General features: G+C 41.2%; 1 protein-coding gene across 6 annotated transcripts in view; it reads left to right on the top strand.

Annotated features, from left to right (window-relative positions):
• The window catches only part of CACNB2 (calcium channel, voltage-dependent, beta 2 subunit), a 359,528-nt gene that overhangs the window by 326,557 nt on the left and 9,484 nt on the right, over positions 1 to 23,487 (top strand). For 4 of the 6 annotated variants that reach the window (XM_014541388.1, XM_005868441.2, XM_014541389.1 and 1 more), the window contains 4 exons: positions 1,057 to 1,190; positions 4,795 to 4,875; positions 5,358 to 5,416; positions 14,990 to 15,099. In XM_014541388.1, the coding sequence (XP_014396874.1) occupies positions 1,057 to 1,190; positions 4,795 to 4,875; positions 5,358 to 5,416; positions 14,990 to 15,099 (384 nt within the window). Of the gene's footprint in view, positions 1 to 1,056; positions 1,191 to 1,334; positions 1,355 to 4,794; positions 4,876 to 5,357; positions 5,417 to 14,989; positions 15,100 to 23,487 lie in introns of all 6 variants that reach the window. The other 2 variants (XM_014541390.1, XM_005868442.2) reach the window with 1 other exon arrangement.

Here is a 23,487-nt window from a genome sequence, read left to right as displayed (position 1 = left end):
CTTAGGTGACCCCTGTGAAAGGGTCATTCGACCCCCAAAGGGGTCACGACCCACAGGTTGAGAACCACTGCCTTAAACTCTTTAAGAGTTTATCTTTTAAAACTTAAAAATAAGAGGGTTGAAGATGATCTTTAAAATCCTTTCCAGTCAATAAAATTCTGTAGTAATTGCACAGGGAAGCATTTTATTGTCAAGATGACATGGTGGGCCTTTTTTATTATTATTACTTAGCACTCATTTCGAAGTGATATCTTTCCGGGGTGGAAGGTTTTGAAAAGTGAAGGCATATTCTCTTGGGTCTGTGCGCCCTTCCACCCAGCGCCTTGCATCGAACCCAGTGGCTTTACAGGAACCACTGGAACCTCCCTGTGTCCCTTTGGAGACCACTGGGCCCAGCGTTTCCCAAGCAGCCGTCAGTCACGCCTGCCCTTCCATCAGGGGCACCTATCATCTTGAAATCATTTTAATCCTGCCCTTTCTGGAACCTTCCCCGGGCCATTTCCCTCGAGTATGACTTCTTTGCACGGTCTGGATTTAGGATTTTTCTATTCTCTCTTTCCTTTAAATGCCCGTTGCCATTTGAGCGAACCTTTGCACATCACCTGGTTTTCACACAAAACCAAGCAAAATGAGAAATCGGAAGCGCGCTGTGACACAGGTTCCCAGTGGAGGTGCTTATTACTTAAAAGCTGGTTGAAGATGCTGTGAGAAGTGAAGGGTCTGTGCCATGCTTACATGCATTGTTATGGAAAATGTCAATAGTATGTTTGAAACTACAGAGTATAAATGTCTTTCTGAAAATAGTTTTTGAGCTCTAGTGTACCGAAGTTGATCTAGCAAATAGGTATCATGAGGGCCACTTTTAGTTTTGTTAGATTTCAATACATTGTATTCTTAATGTGCTTTGCCTTTAGATTTTACTTTGTTTACTGTGCTGAGCACTCATTATAGATCTTTTACTAAGGTTAATTTTATTTGCTCTCATTTTATTTTTTTATAACCTCTTTTTCCTCTCCTGTCTACCTGATGATTTTTGAATTGTTTGTCTGTATATAGCTATAGACATAGATGCTACTGGCTTAGATGCAGAAGAAAATGATATTCCAGCAAACCACCGCTCCCCTAAGCCCAGTGCAAACAGTGTAACGTCACCCCACTCCAAAGAGAAAAGAATGCCCTTCTTTAAGAAGGTAACATTAACTTCCAAGCTCCCATCTGTCCGCCTGCTCAACTGCACTGCGTCACATTCTAGTCCTGTTGACTGTCTGCGTCCTTCGATAAGCCAATAACATGCATGCTCTGTTATTCTTTGTTTCTTTTCCATGCTGCTGTAGCTAAGCAGAAGCAGAAATCGGTAAGTCTACATTGACATAAGCTGTGTTTATCCTGCCACTGGCATCATTAGCATTCAAGGCCGCAGTTGTATGAAATACAATTATTTCTGTCCGAAGGAAAAAAACCTACCAAGCCTCTAATTGAGTCCATGCATTGCAAACCGACTAAATTCAGTGAGTGACTGTGAAAGCACCATTACAGTACTTATCCTTTTTGATGGAATAATATCGACCACCAAGGGAACTTGTTTAAACATTTAAGGATGTCGAACACTGACAACACTATCTGATGCACCTCTCTTGTGCATGCTTATTCTGTCTGTCTTTGTCTCTTTTTTTCTCAATTTAACTTATAATCAAGCATTTTAAAACCAATATTAGATTCTGATTTATGATATCCAGATACATAGCTTGTACTAAAAAAAATGATTCAAGTCTTAATTTAGTCAGTATTTAAACTTCTAATCCATTAGGTGCAAAATCTGCAGATGAACAAGACCAGTGGGAAAATGCAGGCTTGTTCTGGCGGTTTACTGTGAGTTTTTCCTCTCGTCCTATATAAATACTCTCCCGCTGTCCGTGCCTCCTCCATCGGTCCGATTCCCGCATCTCACCTGCTGGACAATGGGGTGGTGGCCGAGCTCAGAACCTTTGCCCCTGGCCAGCCAAGAACTACACGGTGATGCTCCTCATCCCCTGACTGGAAACTGGGCAGTCCTGAGCTCTTTACTCCAGACAAGGTCTGGTTCCTTTCAGCACATTTTGTAGCTTCAGAGCGATATTTTTTAAGGAGGTCTCCCCAGCCATTTCCATTCCTTCCCTTCTTTTATTCACCACTTTCCACAGCTTACTATGCTGTCTCTATAGTCATACTTCCTAATGGCACCATGTCCTACGCGACCACAGTATATCATGCCACATAGATGTTGAGGAAGACCTACTCTGCTCTACACTCCAGGTCCTAAACTCTTCTCCTCTGCACACAAGTATTTTGCTCTGTGGCAGAACTCTAAACTCATCAATGAGGTGTCGGATACTGAACTGTGAAGTTGTTGTTTTTTAAATAGATTATGGTTATGTTAATAATGGAAGACCTGAGCACTCCAGGCTAAAATTAAAACACCTGGATTTTTTTTGTGTGTTAACACAGAAGCCCCAGCCCATCTCTTGTGGTCCTATCTTCTTGTCTTAGCAAAAGTGACGAACAGTGTAAAATCCTAGAAAGTCAACATTGCTGAGCTGCTCTGGGCTTTAACGAACAGTGACGTGAACTAAAACCATGGTAGTCCAGATGAGATTTTTGAGCTTTCCTTACTCTGAAATTCCAAAACTTTAAAAATGTTTATCACAATTTTTCCACTGAAGAATTTGAACAACATAAGGTTAGCAGGAAAGGGTAGGTAAAAATGATGATGTCGTAATCACCAAGTACCAATATTCCATCAAATAAGGTAATTTCTGTAGCGACCTTATTGATTGAGAAGGTGACTGATCGCCAGCATTGGGTAACCCTTTGCTAGCTGGCGGCCATAGATCGAAGGAAACAAAGACCTATCAAATAATGGGCCACTTAATACTAATGACTCGAAATAAAATTTCTTAGTAGTTGTTACTAAAATGCATGCAATTTTTATTCCTAATTACACTGGTGGAAAAGGAATTCTCATACTTCATAGTTATAAAGACTTGGCTTCTAAACATTTTCAGAATGATCCCAGGTGGTATAATTGTAATAATTTAACAAATATGCTTATGATGCCTTCGGCACTGGTATTCATTATTCTTATGTTATTGATTATGTGGTCAACTTAGAGTGCAGAGTTCAAACACAGGAAACAGCCTGAGAGTCAATGATAAGAGTGTTCTCCGTGTTTTAGGCTGCTTTTAGAGTGGTGCTTGTGTGGCATTTGTGCTGTCACTGTATTATGTTTGTCTTGTTTTATTCCTGTTTAAAAATGTATTCTACCTTTATTGTGGCTTTTAAAATTAATTTTGAATACTAGGCAAAATTTTAAGCAGTAAAACTTGACAGCACAATCACAGTAATATTTTCTCCCCTTTTGATTATATTTACCTATGGCATTAGCGAAATCTCAGCTGAAAGCTTTCAAATTTGAAATGATTTTTAATTTCCCTCTTAAGCAAGTTAAATTTAATCAAATTCAGAAAGTTTGCAATGAGCAATTTTAAGCAGCAATACGATGTTTTGGGGGATGCAAAAATTATACTCACATTTGCACACCACTTTATCAAATTCTTAAAATAGTTTAAAGAATATTTTTCTGTTGGCCTGTGTGACTAAAAGAAATTCTTGAAATATTTTTTCCAGATGCTCTTTAATGCAGAAAGATTCATATCACAATGATTTGGTTACTTCAGGTCGACAGCCATATCTCCCTTCTGCATTAAAAGATGCATTTTGAGAATCAGTGTGTGAAATTTTTCTGCCAAAATAGCCATTTTTAATATAATCAAACAAATTAGTGGTTACCTAATACTTAATGACTTGAAATAAAATTTCTTAGTAGCTATTACTAAAATGCATGTAATTTATATTCCTAATTCAAAATTTTTGAGAAATTTTGATTTTGGTTATTTTATTTTAAGCAGTTAAGCTGGAAAGTTTTGAAAGTTTTAGAAATTGCTACGAAATGTAGCTCCTCCCCCTGGATTAGTTACGTAACAGAAACACTACTCGGTGCTCCTGGGAAGCATTTAGAGATGCAAGTGAATGATGAACTTTTTGAGGCCACTGAAGCAGGCTCGATTACCACACATTGTCCACCTTTCCTCCGAGACACATAAACCTTCCTTTTCAGAAACCAAAAATCCAACAATATCAACCTCTTAGCTGTCCATAGGAGTCCAGATTACTGTTTACTGAGACAAGCATACGTGCTAAGTTAAACTCTTACAGTAAAATAGGACTTTTCAAGTACTTGGTAATGAGGTACAGTGTTTTGAAGTTAGGTTTTATCCAGGTAAGACAAGCACCTAAGACGCAAAGGTAATGAAACCTTTCTTTTCTCTGCGCTTAACCATGTTAGGTCTGCAAATGTGGCTCTTCAGATAACTCCAGTGCATCTGAAAAGCCATCTTAACTTCCAGTCAAGCCTAAAGCACCTATTCTGCATGAGGCATGTTTCTATCTGTTCTACCAACTAGTTCTCATTCAAAAGCAGCACCTTCTGCTTTAGGAACTCATCTGTTAGTAGCATTTCTTAAGGAGAGAAAAAAAAATGTAGACAATTCAATAACTTGAAGACTTTAGGAAAATAAACCCACCGGTCTTTGATTGGGTTTATGTAAGAAAGAGGCGAGTTAATAAAATAATTTAAAAAATGAAATGTCTGGAAAGCCAGTGCCTCGGATCACAGAGCTTGGAAAGAACAGGTTTTACGTAAAATACTCACGTTCCCCCTGCCTGTCAACCACCTGACGCCCGCTCCTCTCTCTGCAGACAGAGCACACGCCTCCCTATGATGTGGTACCTTCCATGCGCCCCGTGGTCTTGGTGGGCCCTTCCCTGAAGGGGTACGAGGTAGGTCGCTGCTGTCTGGCGCACACCTGACCTGTGTGTGCTGAACTGCTTTGTGACCCCAGCTCCCTCTCCTGACTCTTGAATTTAGAACTCAAAGAGCTCCTACCACAAAGCGTGGTGTTCTTCAAGCGGTGGTACACGTTGCTTCCTATTGTGGCCTGTTTTATTTTCTTGGCTGTTGCTCTGGAGATTTCTGCTAGCTTCAGTTTACTCAGCCGGAGGGGAACAGTATCAGATGGACAGTGACTGGAACCACTGTGGGGTCGTGTGTTGTCATTAAAACATCAGGATAAATTCAGGGAACTTGGACTTTCGAATTGTCATTGTATCAGAACTCATCAGAACAGGCAAATTTGATCTCACATGCTACTTCTTCCACATGGGAAGCCTGGGTTTTTAGACATTCTTAAGAGGAGTAAAATCGTTTTATTGTAATAGTAATATTTTTATTGTCTCCTAACTTATTGCTTCCTCAATTGCAGGTCACAGATATGATGCAAAAAGCGTTGTTTGATTTTTTAAAACACAGATTTGAAGGGCGGTGAGTATTTCAGAATCCTGGGTATTGTGGGTTTTGTCTTGAAAATGACAACACCTGGTGGGACAGGCAGGTGATCCCAAGAGAACTACTCTCTGAAGTCTATGGGGCGACAGGAAAGAACTTTGTCCAGTTCAATCTGATGACATAAATATTTGTCATATTTGCTCGGCACATCCTCAAACCTGGATAATCCATCTCATTGTTCCTACACCTACATCCAGAGGCTGAAATTGGCCAAATGCTTTCTGTGTAGTCTCGCCCCAAATTCATGGTCAGCTGACCCTCATCGCTGCCCAGATATCAAGCTAAATATCCCTCTTCCATTTACTTTTCTATTCTTCTAATAACGTTCATGCCAGCTCCTCTCGCCTCAAATCTCTAACATCCCCTGTTCATCTCGCTGTCCCCCATGAATTTGCTTCCTATTTCATTGAGAAAATAGAGACAGAGAACTTCCAAGAGTTCCCACCACCACACCTATTCCCACCTGCATGTTTGCCCGTGTGCTCTGCTCTTCTCTTATTACTGTTAACAGTGGTCAAACCCACCAACTTGGATGCCAGACCCCATCCCCCATCCCCACCCCAGCACAGCCATAACAACCCTTTCCCCCCTCCTCAGTACCATAAGCATATACAAGGTAGTTATCTCTTCCTTCAACCAAAGAGTTGACCTCATGTTCCCTCTAGCTGTCTCATTTTTCTCCTTTTCTTTATAGCAAAACTCCTTGAACAAGTTATGTGTCCATCACTCACCCAAAACTAGTCATGTCAGATCACTAGTCATGTCAGGACCCTCACAAGGCTAATTCCCGAGTGAATCTGCCGTCCTCTTAATTGACCGGGTGGAACACACCATCCTCTTTTAAATTCTTTGTTTGGTCTCTGGAACCACACACACACTTTCTCATTATTGGTTGATTCCTGTATGTGCCCTGACCAGGGATTGAAACTGCAACATTGGTGTATTGCAGCGGTTCTCAACCTGTGGGTCGCGACCCCTTTGGGGGTCAAACGACCCTTTCACAGGGGTCGCCTAAGACCATTGGAAAACACATATAAAATTACATATTGTTTTTGTGATTAATCACTATGCTTTAATTATGTTCAGTTTGTAACAATGAAAATACATCCTGCAGATCAGATATTTACATTATGATTCATAACAGTAGCAAAATTACAGTTATGAAGTAGCAACGAAAATAATTTTATGGTTGGGGGTCACCACAACATGAGGAACTGTATTAAAGGGTCGCGGCATTAGGAAGGTTGAGAACCACTGGTGTATTGGGACGATGCTCTAACCAACTGAGCTACCCGGCCAGGGCTGAAAAATGCAGAGATGTTGAAGCCACTCACCGTCTTTGCCTCCAAGGAGCCCATGTATAAACCATAAATTGAAACCTCAAGCAGTAAAATATAAAGTAAATGAAAAGGCAGCTTAGCGGATGTGTGTCCAAGGTTCAGGAAGCATAAACAGAGGAAGGGGTAACACTGATTTAGGGATGCCAACATCCAGGAAGGGTTTTTAAATGGAACCTATGATTTCACCACCAAGTGAATTAGGAAGAGAAGGGGCATGTCCACCAGAGGGTGTAAAATGTGTGACAACATCAAGATGTGACACAGCATATATGAGAGGCAAGTTACCTAACATTCCTCAAGTCAAGTGTAGGCAGGAAGTGACTGGTAACAAGGCCAGGGCCGTGTCTGCTGTATCATGTTAATCATCTTGGACTTACTCCTTTTCCTCTCCTCTTCTCTCCCCTCCATTTGCTTGTATAAATACTTATTGAGCATATGCTCTGTGCCAGGCTTTATGAGGAGAAAAGCAGATAGGACCTTACTCACAGTCTATTGAAAGGCAGCCTTGAATCAGATAACCAGTGGGCGCCATAGGAAAGGTTAAGCCAGCTTCTGATAGGAATCTAAAATGGAAACTTCAAAATGCAGGGCTGGTGAGTATTTCTGCATTGTCAACAAGGTAAATGTGCTGCCTCTCTTCTTCTCCACATTCCTTTTCTTCTTCTATCCTAACAATACAAGTACAATAGATGGCATCTGTAGGTCTCAGTGTTCTTTTAGATTTCTTAATATAGTACTTTCTCCCTTGACCACACCTGCTTCTGCAACCATTTCTAATTTATATTGACTTTTTGGAAGGGGAGGCAAGGACAGAGGGAGAAACTTTTATAGGAAGATACAAGTGTGGTTAGTAATCCAGCAAAGGACTGAAAGAGACAGAAAAGGAAAACACAATTCAAGGTATAAAAAGATTCATGATCAAAGTCTGCCTAACCAGATGCTCCTAACTGGACATTTTTGTTTTCCATTGCTTTATGAAATATATTTTATTTTGTGCCAGGAAACACAGCTTTATCCTTGGGCCTTTGGCTTGGTCCAGGGCTCTCAGGCCAAGTATAAAAGACAGGCCTCTAATTGGGCCATTTAGCTTTCACTTCTTTATTCTTGGCTCTGTCGTTTATCACAATTTGGAACTGTCCCATGAGCGTGCACACCCAGAAAATTCTGCTAGACGAGGCACCACGCTCTCCGAGGCTGAGGTAACCTGCTGCCCTTTCCTAAATGCCAACGATGGGGAAACAGGATGGAATTTCCTGACTTCCCACTTCTGTTTAAACCGGGTGCGTTTCTAATTTGGAAGACAGATTCCAGCCATAGGGTGTATCTTGGACCCGTGTTATAAAGTATCAGCCATTCAGACTGGTTTCATTTAAGAAATGCAGAAACAAAATATCTGGATGTTGTATCTTTTGTTTCTGGCCAGAAGTCATTTCCATATGGCTTTATTAATGGGCCTGCCTTGGTTCATCTTGACTCATAGAGCTGGAGTTCAACTTTCTAGGCCTGTGATCACAATGAAAGATCCTCCAAGGAAGTAATAGACTCTATAAGGCAGAATTTCAAAAAGCCAGAGACAATTTTAACTTTTTTTTTTTTTACTCCTGGCAAGACCTTCAGAGTATCTGAATCATTAAGTGTCTTTGCTTTTGGCAAGCCAAGATAACAACAGAGGGTGGAAAGTCAGCAGAAGCATCAGGTATGACTAATTCTCAAAAGACGTAATTCTAAAAGGAAAAAGTGAATTACTCATTAATTATCTATTAAATAAACTAAATTTATCCAAAATATATAAGAGCTCATGCAATTTAACAAAAGGAAGACAAACAATCCAATTTAAAAATGGGCAAAGGCACCTTTGACCTCCAGCCTTGACCATCACGGGCCTTCATTCATGTACAGGTCGTGTCTGCACTCCTTGGAGTCGTGCTGACAAGCAGCCGAGACCATGGTCACTGGGGACAATTCCGGCTTCAACTACATTATATCGACATAGAAGCTGTCCTAGGCAAATGGCCATTCCATTTTCTTTTTAACAAAATGTTTGTGTTATTGCACAATTCCCTGCCCCTTGTGTGGGTCCCTGGGTGTGTGGGGGCATCCTTGCAGGCAGGACACTGGATGTTGGCACCTGAGGACTTGAAGGCGCTGCCACTGGCTTGCCATTTATGTCACAGCAGCTTCCATGGTTATCTTCAAGTTCAACTTTGAATGAATTGTCATGTTAAAAGATAAAATAAAACAAACAAAATGGGCAACGGACCTAAATAGACACTTCTCTAAAGTGAGCGTTTGAAAAAATGTTCAAAGGCACTGATCATCAGACAGATGCAAATTAAAACCACAATGAGGTATCACCTCACACCTGTCAGACTGGCTACCATCAACAAATCAACAAACAACAAGTGCTGGAGAGGATGTGGAGAAAAGGGAACCCTAGTTCACTGCTGGTGGGAATGCAGACTATGCAGCCATTATGAAAGACAGTATAGAGTTTCCTCAAAAAATTAAATATGGAACTGCCATTTGACCCAGTAATCCCACTTATATGAATATATTCTAAGAAACCCAAAACACTAATCAGAAAAAAATGTTTGCACCCCTATATTCATAGCAGTGCAATTTACAATAGCTAAAATCTGGAAATAGCCCTGGTGCCCACCAGTAGATGAGTGGATAAAAAAGCTGTGATACATTTACACAGTGGAATACTATGTAGCAGTAAAAAAGGAGGCTCTCTTACCCTCTGAGACAGCATGGAGGAACCTGGGCGAGCATTATGCTAAGTGAAATAAGCCAGTCAGAGAAAGACAAGTATCACATGATCTCACTCATATGTAGAATCTAATGAACAAAATAAATGTTGAACCAAATAGATCCAGAGACATAGAAGCATGGAACAGACTGATGAGAACTTGCATGCATATATGCATAACCCATGGACACAGACAATAGGGTGGTGAAGGCCTGGGGCGAGGGGGTGGAGGCAGGCTAGAAGGAGTCAATGGGGGTGGGGGGAACACTGGTAATACTTTCAACAATAATGATTTTTTTTAAATAAATAAAATTTTTAAATTAAAACCCAAGAGGGAGAAAATATGAAACGAAGTGTTGGTGATGAAAAGATTCTAGATAGAAATTCTTTTCTGTCCTTAAACCTACTTGCGTTCATTTGCTGGGGCCCTGGGAGTTGTCAGAAGCATGGCCCTAGTGTTAAAACAGCATTGAAGTGTGCCAAGGCAAAGAAGTGATGGCAAACCGTTCTCCTTTCTTCGTGTGCAACAGAGTAGCCCACTTACATTGCATGACCCTAATCACCTGTGTCATGTAAACAAAACAATTTCCCAGTTCACCTGGTAGGACAAGGACAGGTAAATTAGCAAGGAAATCAGGGACGAGGAGGAAGGCTACTGTCAGTGATGAGGACAGTTGTCCTTGCAGTGTTTTGAAAATGTCAGCTCTTGCCACTGCAGTGTCTAGAGTTCATACTGCATTGCTATAGGGATATGTACATGTTGAAACTGGTGCGAAGGGATCTTAATCAAAAATCAATAATCCTGGGAAACATTACATCACTTTATTTGGTGGAAAATTTCCTTGGATGTGAGATAACTCCTTCTAAACTAGTGGATGTCTACCATGGTTGCATATTAGTATCACCTACAGTGTTTTAAAAATGAAATAAAAAGCCGGGGTTTATATTCTACCCGTGACTAATTGCAACCAGATCTCTAGGGCAGGACCTAATGTAACTGTAAACGCTTATATGGCAATTGTGATGTACGAGGAGGGTTGAAAACTACTCCTCTAAACTGAATTGTCCCCAGAATTTTGCCCTTAGGACTTTTTTTCCGGTGGAAATTCAAGTAATGACAGTTCCCCAAGCATACGTTAAGGAGTTGAAATCCTGTGGTGGCCCATCTCACGCCGCTTACACAGCTCGTCACGTAAGCAGGTCAGTGGACGCCGGGCTGGACAGCACCACGTGCAGAAAGGAAAAAGCATGGGGACAAAGAGCAACGTGTTGTTACAGAAAACCCCGTCCTTCTACTGAATGGGTTCAGATTTCAGACTCTCCTGTCTTGTCCCCACTGTAATCCCAGGGTAGTGCCCAAAGCTCGGCAGCCTCTTTAGAGCCACAGGACCCAGATTCTGGTCATCAGCAGCGCGTGGGTGCCCCCAGCTGCACTAGTACATGCCCAGCACCTCAGGTGCTCCCTCTTCCTCTGCCTAGAAGACCCTGCCCACGGCATCCATAGGGCTCGGTAGTTGCCAGAGGCGGGGTAGAGGCAGCATCGACCACAGAGGGGTAGCACAGGGGAACCTGGGGAGAAATGGAGTGATTCTGCATCATGAAGGCGATAGTAGGTATGAAACTCCATGAATTGGTCCCAACTCATAAAGGATCGACTGTATGACATATAGACACATTTTTTGCAAAATCCAGTAATCCCTTTCCACATGGTCCCAAATGCATTGCTATCCCAATGGCAACCAATGTTAACTGCATTACCTATTTCTCAGTGTTTACTCCTTACCTCTCAATAACATACTTAATTTGCTACTTGAGTTTTCAGTCTTAATCATTACCCATTGATTTCTCCCATGAGGATATGTAGCTCTCATGCACAGTCCTCTCTCTCACACATACCTGCATACACATCTCATCCTCTAGACCAGCGGTTCTCAACCTGTGGGTCGCGACCCCTTTGGGGGTCAAACGACCCTTTCACAGGGGTCGCTTAAGACCATCGGAAAACACATATATAATTACATACTGTTTTTGTGATTAATCACTATGCTTTAATTATGTTCAATTTGTAACAATGAAATTGGGGATCACCACAACATGAGGAACTATATTAAAGGGTCTCGGCATTAGGAAGGTTGAGAACCACTGCTCTAGACTCTCAACAGGTAAGTTGGTATGTTTGGCTGGCTCCATTTTTAGTATGTATTGTAGCCATATAAATAACATATAAATGGGCCATGGCATGCACTGTGATTACTCTTTCATAAGTGTTTGTGGTACTATGAGATAAATCATTTCACCTTTTATACTTGCTTAGTTTTCTATGTATTTGGCACTAATTCAGCCCCAGATCCTCCCCCAGCTGTCTGAATCTCCTCAGAGTAGATTCAGATGCACCAGGTGGTCTCTCACCTTTGTCCTTCGGAATCTTTCTGGGAGCGCTCGGGGCTGCTGCCATCTGGATGGGTGCCCTCTGTGCCGGTGTACACTCGCCATTCTGGGACATCCTTTGTCACTGTCTTTGGGCTTGCTGTCACCTTTTCTTTTGGAGCTCCCTTGGTCTCTTTCAGGGTTTACCCTGTCATTTCAGTCAACAACATCCTCTAATAGTTTCCCTAGAAAGAGTACATAAAAACTGTCTTTGACACCTGAATGTCTAAAAATGTCTTTAGCCCTGCCTAGTGTGGCTCAGTTGGATGGGCAAAAAGGTTGCTGGTTCGATTCCTGGTCAAGGCATATGCCCAGCTTATGGGCTCTATCTCTGGTCAGGGTGTGCAGGAGGCAGCTGATTGGTGTTTCACTCTCACATCGATGTCTCTCTCTCTCTCTCTCTCTCTCTCTCTCTCCCTCCCTCCCTCCCTCCTCTCTCCCTCCCCCTTCCTTTCTCTAAAAAAAATCAATAAAATATTTTTTAAAAATAAAAATAAATTAAAATGTTGTTAATCCACCCTCCCATTTAATTGATAGTTAAAGTGGTAATGGAATTCTAATTGGAATAATTTCCCCTCAGAATTTTTAAGTCTTTTTGCCCCATGGGACCTGTTTTTTCCTCTGGAAATTTTGCTTTGTCTCCAGTGTCATGAAATTTATGTAGACATGTCATTCAACCTTTGTGCTGGACCCTTTCAATTTGGAAAAGTCAGACTCTTAATTCTGGATTTTTTTTTTTTTAGTTTCCTGTTTTCTATTTCGTTATTCTCTTTTTTTGTGGACATCTTTTTATTTGGAAGTTGAACCTTCTAGATAACTCTCTAATTTTCATACCTTTCTTCTATTTTCCATCTTTGTCACTTCAGTTTTACCCTTTAGAAGATGTCCTTAACTTTATCTTCTAGCTCTTCTTTTGTGTGTGTTTTTTTTTCTTTATTGATTAAGGTATTACATATGTGTCCTTATCCCCTCATTACCCCCCACACCCCCACACACACTCATGCCCTCACCCCCCTGGTGTCTGTGTCCATTGGTTAGGCTTATATGCATGCATACAAGTCCTTTGGATGATCTCTCCCCCTTACCCCCACCCATCCTTCCCTACCTTCCCTCTGAGATTTGATGGTCTGATCAATGCTTCTCTGTCTCTGGATCTGTTTTTGTTCATCAGTTTATGTTGTTCATTATATTCCACAAATGAGTGAGATCATGTGATATTTATCTTACTTTGACTGGCATATTTCACTTAGCATAATGTTCTCCATGTCCATCCATGCTGTTGCAAATGGTAGGAGTTCTTTCCTTTTTACAGCAGCGTAGTATTCCATTGTGTAGCTATAACACTGTTTTTTAATCCACTCATCTGCTGATGGGTACTTAGGTTGTTTCCAAATCTTAGCTATGGTAAATTGTGCCGCTATGAACATGGGGTGCATATATCCTTTCTGATTGGTGTTTCTAGTTTCTTGTGACATATTCCTAGAAGTGGGATCACTGGGTCAAACGGGAGTTCCATTTTTCGTTTTTTGAGGAAACTCCATACTGTTCTCCACAGTGGCTGCACCAGTCTGCATTCTCACCAGCAGTGAAGGAGGGTTCCTTTTTCTCTGCATCCTCGCCAGGACTTGTCATTTGTTGATTTGTTGATGATAGCCATTCTGTATATAGAAACAAAAATTCAAAAGAAGAGCTAGGAATTTTTGTTTCTACTGTTATATATTTAATTTCCAAAATCTCTTTCTTTTTTGAAATAGATATTTGTCCTAGTACATAGTTATACTCATTTGTTAGCTTTCAACTTTGAATGTTACTAATAGTTGGTTTTTTTGTTTGTTTTGGTCTCTCATGTGAGGGGTTTGCCTAAGAATGCCCAGTGAACATTGCAGTGCTCAAATTTAAGAATGGGACTTGAAATAATCAGTTGGAAATTGTGCCCATTGGTGGAGCTTGTCAACTTTGTTGCCTTGTAGGACAGCCTCCCTGGACATCTATGTAGAAAACCACCAATGTCATTACCTTCGGGTCTTTCCTCTTTGGAGGTCAGATTCCCCAGAGAAAAATCTTCCCTTTAGAATCCTTTCTTTTCCAAATAATATGTCTTTGCTCTGTCTCGGGTCCCCTCAGAGACCCTCTGTTTTATTGCCTGTAGAGTCCAAACCAGCCATAGGGAAAGGATGGTCACCTGGTGACTTGAGGTAGCAGACGGGAGGTGAAGGGCTCTAACTCTGAAACACTTCTAACCAAACTTCCTGTTTCTAGTCTCCCTTTCACCTCCTTCAAAGGTATTGTGACCCTTCTAGTTTTTCCCACACCTGTTCCTACTGCTGGCTGGTATATTCAGCTGTCTCCAGTCTAAGTAATTTGCACCTTCTAGCTTGCAAATTTTGTTGTTCTCATTTCTACCCTAACAAAAATGACCCCTCCCCCCAACTACTGTCACAACACCCTCTGTGTCCCCTTCACAACAGTCATCTTAATCTTTAATCACTTCACTAATTTATTTTCTTCTTTATTGCTGATCTCTGCCACTAGACTCAGCTCTGTGAGGAAAGACCATGTTAATCTTGTTCTTACTCATTTTCATGCCAATCACAGCACCATACTTACGGGAGGGCCTATAACACAAGGGCTGAATATGGCTCAAGGAGCCTGGGTTCAAATCCCAGCTTCGTCATTTTTAGTTCATATGTAACCTTGAATGAAAAAACCTACCTATGAGGCATTTTCTTCATCAACAGAAGTGGTCTGATAATAAACCTCATTGCTAGAGTTTTGGGGATCATGTAATGAGATAGTCCCAGCAATGAGATAATGCTTAGTACATGCCTGGCACTTGGCAAAGAACCAATAAGTGCTAAGTTAAGTAGTACAGGATAAAAATAATGAATGAGCAAGTACCCTAACTTTTTTTGTTTGAAAACATGGTAATAATATATATGTTGCATACTTAGGTGAGTTTGAGGCATGGATTTCTGTCTGTTTTTAATCAATTAATAACCTCAGGGTCTTCTGTTACTTTTCCCCCAACAGGATATCCATCACAAGGGTCACTGCTGACATCTCGCTGGCCAAACGCTCAGTGTTAAATAACCCCAGTAAGCACGCAATCATAGAAAGGTCCAACACAAGGTCTAGCCTAGGTAAGTGTGCGCTGCCTATGAACTTAAGCTATTTCAACACTTCTCCCTGAGGCTGCCAATGAGATCTAACAAGATGGTAATTCCATGTGTCATAGAGCCGAGAAGAAAGAGACACGTGCTGCCAGCAGCCAGTGCTGCAGTCGCAGTGATTTCAAGGCATGAGGAATTTGTTATGATAGTTTTGAGTTAAAAATTCCACAGGCTGTCAGCATGAATGTTTTGGTTGTGGTTGTTTCACTTCTGTGAGCTTCAGTGTCTACAGATTCAAAAAATTCCTGGCTTTGCATGATAGGGTTTAGCCAGGAAAAAAGGGAAAAGGGTGAAAAGGGATTTTCAACAATAGGCTTCTGAAAAAATAAATGCATTACTTTGGTTGAGTGAATGGTTTCTTAAAAAAGAGAGATGGGCTAGGTAGCTCAGTAAGTTAGAGCATCATCGCAATATGCCAAGGTTGCGAGTCCTGGTCAGGGCACATACAAGAATCAACTAATGAATTTATCAGTAAGATCGGTAAGTGGAATAACAAATTGACCTCCCTCTCCCCTTTCCCCTCTCTCCCCCTTTTTCTTTACACCCTCCCTTTCTCTCTCTAAAATCAATAAATTTTAAAAAAATTTAATCTATATATATATAAAAGCTTAAGTGACCATAACAACCAGAGCGACCAGTTGACCAGTTGCTATGACACACATTGACCACCAGGGGGCAGATGCTCAATGCAGGAGCTGCCCCCTGGTGGTCAGTGTGCTCCCACAGCCAATCTCCTGTGGCCCCTCCTCCCGGCCACCTAGCTCCCATCGGCCCCTGGTGCTAAGCCATTTGTAGAGACCTGCTTCTGGGTCAGGGTTTCCTACATAGCAGAGCAGCTCCCTTACTGCGATCTATTCAAAGTCAGCCTCGACACAAGGGTTAGCCTGGCTCCCATCCTCTCCCTTCCCTGGGGGCCGACTGCCACACGGTGGCAACACGGCTGCGAGAGAAGGAGGTAGGGGAGGCTGGGAACCGCATGGTGGCAGGGCTCCTACAGTGGCATCTGTGTCTGGCATCTGTTCCTTCCGTGCCCGGCCCGGTGACTGTCACCTCCTCTCCCGACCCCGCCAGGGCCTTTGGGCTGGGACAGAGAATGGGGGGTGGGTGGCAGCAGATGTGGCCGCTTTCCCAGGGGGGCTGAGGGCCCACTCCTTCCTTGGGGCCGGTGGCCAACCTCCCCTGCTTCCCCCACCCCCACCCATGCACGAATTCATGCACCAGGCCTCTAGTAAATAAATAAAAAGAGGTGGGAAATGACACCAGAGATTCAGCGACGCGCATATCAGAGACAGGCCTTTTCAGAGGTGCTAATTAGCAATTTGGAGCCTTCCCCCCTCTGGAGAGGAGCCTTCAATCTAACAAGTGGGAACAGCGCTGCGCCCCGTTTTCCTTGCATTGAACATTTATTGTTTCCCATTCTCCCTCTCCTTCTCTTCCCCCGCCCAACCCGCCGCATTGTCCAGCTCATCGCCACCAGATAAGGCTGATGGGGGGAGGGGTAGCATCATTAATCACTCTTAATTCTTTGCTAATGATAACTTTCTCTCTCGCACTGAGAGAAGTTAATCTTTCTTAGATGCTGAGAGAAAGAGGAGAGCTGGGACCGGGTGCGGGTGAACACGGAAGGGTGGAGATGACAAAAAAGACTATAATCCCCTTCCCCCACCCAATTCCCCAATTTTCCCTCCTAACTTGTGTCATTACAATTCGATACGCTCATTCTTTCAGTCCCCTCTACCCTGCAGCAGCCTTTCTCAGCCGATAGAAATTGAACTTACTCTTAAAAGTTCAGCTCAGATGCCACCTCCTCTGTGAAGCCAACCCTGATTGTCCTGTCCAGCCAGAATTTCCCTCCCTCCTCCTTCTGAAATATCATAGCACTTCACACACCACTCTTATGGTGAATTCTGCCCATGTTATGGTTGTTTACAACTCCAGTGTAGAGACCACAAAATCTGAAATATTTAGATCGGTGGTTCTCAACCTTCCTAATGCCGCTACCCTTTAATACAGTTCCTCATGTTGTGTTGACCCCCAATTTCATTGTTACAAATTGAACATAATTAAAGCATAGTGATTAATCACAAAAACAATATGTAATTATATATGTGTTTTCCGATGGTCTTAGGCGACCCCTGTGAAAGGGTCGTTTGACCCCCCAAAGGGGTCGCGCCCCACAGGTTGAGAACCGCTGCTCTAGTAGGTACATAATAAAATTGGTGCCTTACAAGAATCCTTGTATTAGCAGGGGAGGTGGGGGAGAGGCAAGACTTGGACAGGGCGGTCATTTAGGAGGGTGCTGTCACCATTCAAGTTAGAGAATAAGAGAGGCCTGAAGTAAGACAGTGGCACAGGGAATAAGGACAATGAAATAAATCCGGAGATCAGTCAGGATTTGCCCGTCTGTTCAATGGGGAACATGTAGGAGAAAACTCCAGGATGGTTTTCAGCTTTTTGCTTTGAGAAACTGGGTGAGTGATGGTGTTATTCTGAGGATAAGGGGTTTAGGATGAGGGGTCTTTATTTGAGGGAGTGGACTGGGGAGGGGATAAGGAAGGTGATGGCTACATTTGTAAACATGTCGGATTTGCAGTGTTATGGAGCATCCACATACCCAGCAGGCAATTGTATATACAGATCTGGAACTCAACAGAGAGGGCGAGCTTAAGATGCAGTTGATTCTCAACATTCATGGTAGTTATGTCCCCGCAAACACTGAATTAGAGAATACTGAGCAGATAACAGAGGAAAGAGTGAACTTCGAAGATAGATAAACTCATTATCTTGACCATCTCTCTTAAGAAAAGAGAAAACAAAGAATATATAGGGAATGAAGGGTTGATAATAGGCTATAAAATTAGGCCTGCAAGTAAATGTGTAATTTATGGGACTGGTTGACCTGATGAGTCTCATGTTTTGACTATCCATTACCATGGTACCTGTGCTGTCTTGTGAAATCAGCGCACTTATTCCATGACGTCGCTCTGATGGCCCAGCTACAGGAATATCTCTACCCAAAGAAAGCACTTCACTTCATCTAAATATATTTTGGTATTCAACTTCTTATTCACATTTTTTAAGATTTATTTAATTACTTTTTTCTACAACAGCAGCTTTTACCTACACTAATTTTACAAAATCATCTCATTGCCTTATTGAGTTGACTCACTCCTTCAACACACTTTTTGAGTGCCAACTAGGTACCAGGTACTGTACTGAGGGAAGACTTACAAGTAATTATATGTTGTTCCCAGGCTTTGGTCAGGTCACAGCCTATTGGAAATGTTTTTAATCACATCATTGAAATACAGTCAGATACGTGTTAACAAAGGTAGGTACAAAGCCATACTTGACATTAGTATGTATTATGGGCCAGGCACTGTGATAGATGCTTTGCATGTTGGTTCATTTAGTCCTCATTTCCACTTTACAGAAATACTTAGACTCCAAGAAGGTAAGCATGTTACCCAAGGATTACACAGCTCTGTGAAGTGAGGAAGCCTAGTTTCTGCCCCAAGCCACTTTGGTGCCTGAGAGGACACACAGAGGCAGAACTTACTGGCTGGGGGAAAGGAATCGGGTCTTAGAGAGGGCTTTAAGATTTCCTCCTTTAAGCATTTGTCAAAATTAGGGTTTTATGTTTAGTGGTGATTATGAAAATGGCATTGGAATTATTGAATAACTGATACAAGGGCTGCCTCAAGGTCTTATTAATTCCTAACGGACCACGTAGATGTCCTCCAACACTAGCTACAATGAAAGTAACAACCTCCTCCCTCTATAGTATTGTTTGATTACTGAAACTTCTTTCATGTATTGGACATGATGATTGTTCCTGAGTACTGCTTTTAGCACATAAAGTATCAACAACAAAAAATTGTTCATTTTAGAAGCACCAGTTTTAATTCATTGTGTATAGGAGACTAGGATGTGGACAGATGAGTAAAAGTGGCCTCATCTTTGCTGAGGGTGCATTCTTGCACTAGTTAGGACAACTCTAAAGGACTTCTTTTCAGTTTCAGAAATGAATGTCAGATAAGTCTTTAAATTCTTTTTTTTAAATAAATTCTGAGCATGATGTACTCTGTCAAAGAAAACCCCTAGTAGGAATACATTTCTTTTTTAAGTCATCAGTTTTACTTGGACATTAAAAATATTTTCTTCAAAATTTATTAGTCATTATTTCTTAAGGTTTATTTACTAATATGTTGCATTGGGATTCTGAAAAGCCATTTTAAAATCTTTAAAAATATCTCATTTTCACCCGTAGTTTAAAAAGTATCATTATTTTTGCATGTAAGAATACCATATATATATGTAAATATATATAAATGTAAATATACACACATATACATGATACATATATTAATATCTTGACATATATTAATCAAACATGAATATATAAAATAATGAATTATTTTGTTTTGTTTATCAGTTATCTGGATTTTATTTAATGAACACATACTACATTTATAATCAGTAAAAAAATAATTGTGCTCAAACCTCTGAACACATGAAATTATATATATACATATATTTTTTTTTCTTTTTAATTGATTTCAGAGAGGAAGGGAGAGGGAGAGAGAGAAACATCAATGATGAGAGAGAATCATGGATTGGCTGCCTCCTGCACACCCTCTACTGGGGATCTAGCCCGCAACCCAGACATGTGCCCTGACCAGGAATCGAACCCTGATCTCCTGGTTTGGAGGCCGAGCATGAGTTTATACTTAAAGTGTAGAATTCTGTGACTGTGTGAATAAGTTCTCATTAACTGAGCACATAATGAAAATCTTTGTGATCAAAATCTTTTTATTGCAATATAGCTGACATATAACATATTAGTTTCAGGTATACAAGATAAAGATTATATATATGTTGTGAAATGATCATGATAAGAAGTCCAGTTACCATCCATCACCACACATCATTACACATTTTTTTCTTGTGATGAGAACTTCTAAGATCTACTCTCTTAGCAACTTTCAAATATACAATACAGTATCATTAACAATAGTATAGTCACCATGCTATACATCACATCCCCAGATTTCTTTATTTTATAATTCAAAATTTGTGGCTTTGGACCTCCTTTACCTGTTCTGCTCACCTCCCATCCCATACCTCTGGCAACATCAATCCGGTCTCTGTATCTATGAGTTTGGTGTTTTGGGTTTTTATTTTTGTTATTTTGAGTTCCACATATAGGTGAGATTTATCACATATATAGTATTTGTTTTTCTCTGACTTATTTCATTTAGCACAATGCCTTTAAAGTCCATCCATATTACAAATGGCAAAATTTCACTCATTGTTATGGCAAAATGAAATTAAATATAAAATATACACATATATCACATTTTCTTTATCCATTCCTCCATCAATGTACACTTAGATTATTTCCATGTCTTGGCTGCAATGAACATGGTGAAGTTAGTGTTTTCCTTTCACTCAAATACCCACAAGTGAAACTGAAGGATCATATGATAGTTTTATTTTTAATTTGTTGAGGAACCTCCATACTGTTTTCTGTAGTGGCTGCACCAATTTATATTCCCATCAACAGTGCACAAGGGTTCCCTTTTCTTTACATCCTTGCCAACACTTGTTGACTTTTATTTATTTGTAATATATTTTTGATTTCAGGGAGGAAGGAAGAGGGACAGATAGAAACATCAAGATGAGAGAGAATTATTGATTGGCTGCCTCCTGTACGCCCCACACTGGGGATTGAGCCCACAACCCAGGTATATCCCCTGACCAGGAATCTAACCTAACCGTGACTTCCTGGTTCACAGGTCAACACTCAACCACTGAGCCACGCCAGCCAAGTGACTTTTATTTTTTTAATCGTCACCCAAGGATAATTTTGTATTGATTTTAGAGAGAAAGAAAGGGAGAGGGAGAGGAAGAGAAAGAAACATTATGTGAACACCCCAGAGGTCTAGGTGGCTGGGCGCCTCCCACAACCAGGCTCCATAGCCAAAGGGAACAGCGAAGCCGGGGCCTGACTCCTGGGCAGACGGACGGTCCCCCCAGCAGGGAACAGCTACCCCAGCAAACCCCTAAGGAAGGGCTGGACAGAAAGGCTGCTTTCACATGTGGGTTGGCCCCACCAGCATTTCCTCTTCACTCTCTTCATTATCATGAAAAGTCGGATGCCCTGACCAGGAATCAAACCTGAGACCCTTCAGTGCAGGGGATGACACTCCAACCAACTGAGGCATACCAGCCAGGGCAACACTTGTTAACTTTTTTGTAATAGTCATTCTGACAGGTATGATGTGATAACTTCTATGGTTTTGATTAGCATTTCCCTGATGATTAGTGATGTCAAACACCTTTTCAGGTAACTGGCCACCTTATGTCTTCTTTGAAAAAATGTCTGTTCAGAGCTTCTGCCCATTTTAAAATCAGATTTTTTTAAATATATTTTATTGACTTTTTACAGAGAGGAAGGGAGAGGGATAGAGAGTTAGAAACATCAATGAGAGAGAAACATTGATCAGATGCTTCCTGTACACTCCCTACTGAGGATGTGCCCGCAACCAAGGTACATGCCCTTCACCAGAATCGAACCTGGGACCCTTGAGTCCACAGGCTGATGCTCTATCCACTGAGCCAAACCAGTCAAGGCGAGTTGTATGAGTTCTTTATAAATTTTGGATATTGACCCCCTATCAGATATATGATTTGCAAGTATTTTCATTTCAGATTTTCTTGATGGTTTCCTTTGCTGTGCAGGTTTTTAGTTTGATGTAGTCCCACTTTTTTATTTTTGCTTTTGGTGAGGGCTACGCAAGCCAGCCCCTGGCACAGTGTGATGCTCATACATGTTAAACGTGGTTCTGATGGCTGACAGGCGGTGCTGTGACACAGGACATGCGGAGGTAAAAGAGAAGCTAAATTCTGTGTGTGTGCACATGTGAATGTATGTGTGTGAAATAGAGAAAGAGATAGGTAGACAGAGACACACACAGATGGGAACTGGAAAGAAATGAAAACAAGGATTCATTTCTTAGTCTTCCCTCAATTCTACAGTAACAGGAGAGGAGAAATTCTGTATTTCTTCATGAGTTAATTACATCTCTCCCCAGAACATGGAGAAAAATATCAAATAAGAGTTTGAGGCTATTTAATATAGTCTCAATGTTTGTCAATACACCATGTACATCATGGATACAGCACTAAACTAAGTCCTTTAGAGAGGCACCAATCAGATTGCAACCTATATGAGAGAATATTAGAACTCATACAACCCAATCAACAAGCGCTTGAGCCCTACAAGATGCCTCTTCAGATGCATGGCTAATTGAAAAGGCGTTCTCCGCACAAGTTAATCTCCCTTAATGTCAATTGCTAACAACAGTCCACAAACTCTGACGCACAGTCCCTCTGTCAAGTGGTCCCACCTCCCATTCTACCAAGGGCCGCTCACCTTGCCCTCTGGTTCTCCTTCCCTGGAGTCCTTTATCACACCAGCATTTTAATATTAAAACTGAGAAAAATGCAACCTAGAGGAGCTGGCCTACTTGCCTAGAGCTTTAACATAAATCAATAAAGAGCTTCTGTAAACCAATAAGAAAAAGAGAAATAGCCTAATTTCAAAATAGGTTTAAGACTAGAACCAGACAATTCACAGAAGAAGAAATCCTGCTGCTCAGCCATCATAAGAAATGTGCCCTTTCCTCCGTGGTCCTTCTGTCCTCCTGTCAGCATCCCGCTGCTTCTTTAGGGTGGGCTCTGCCCTGGTTGGCAGTCATTCGATCTCCCCTGATGATTTCATTAGGCCCTGCTTGTAGGAGGAGGATATTAAAGAAATTCTACTCTTCCAGTTCCATCATCAGAGTGAAAGAACAAAAGTATATCTTTCTACATCAATGATTGAGTGTCTGATGGCATGACTCCAGTTACTTTCTTAGCACAGTCTCTTTTCTTTGCCTTACCCAGAATACTACTGTTGCTTGCATCTGAGCACAATTCCTAGGATATGCTTATATATTTTTCTTACCTTATAAAATAACCTATTCTATCATCAAGAAAGTGTTTAACGGAAGGAATTCCACCCTGTTACATTAATATCAAAATCCCTCTATTAGTAAAAGTTCCAATAAATAAATTTTCTCACTTTATGAAATACATAGTTGTAAATCATTTTAAGCCAGTACATTTATTTTATTTTAATTATCATCATTACATTACAGTAGTTCCAGCTTAGCCTAGGTTTTGCTTTCTGTGGTTTCAGTTACCCAAAATCAACTATAGTCCCCAAATAGAAAATTTCAAAAATAATCAATTCATAAGTTTTAAAGTCAGCTGTTCTGAGTAGCATGATGAAATATCACAACATCCCTCTCT

This window comes from Myotis brandtii, unplaced genomic scaffold, assembly GCF_000412655.1.
Source record: "Myotis brandtii unplaced genomic scaffold, ASM41265v1 scaffold269, whole genome shotgun sequence".
Taxonomy (NCBI): domain Eukaryota; kingdom Metazoa; phylum Chordata; class Mammalia; order Chiroptera; family Vespertilionidae; genus Myotis; species Myotis brandtii.
The sequence above is the reverse complement of the archived record's forward strand: the minus strand, read 5'-3'. Positions and strand labels throughout refer to the sequence as shown.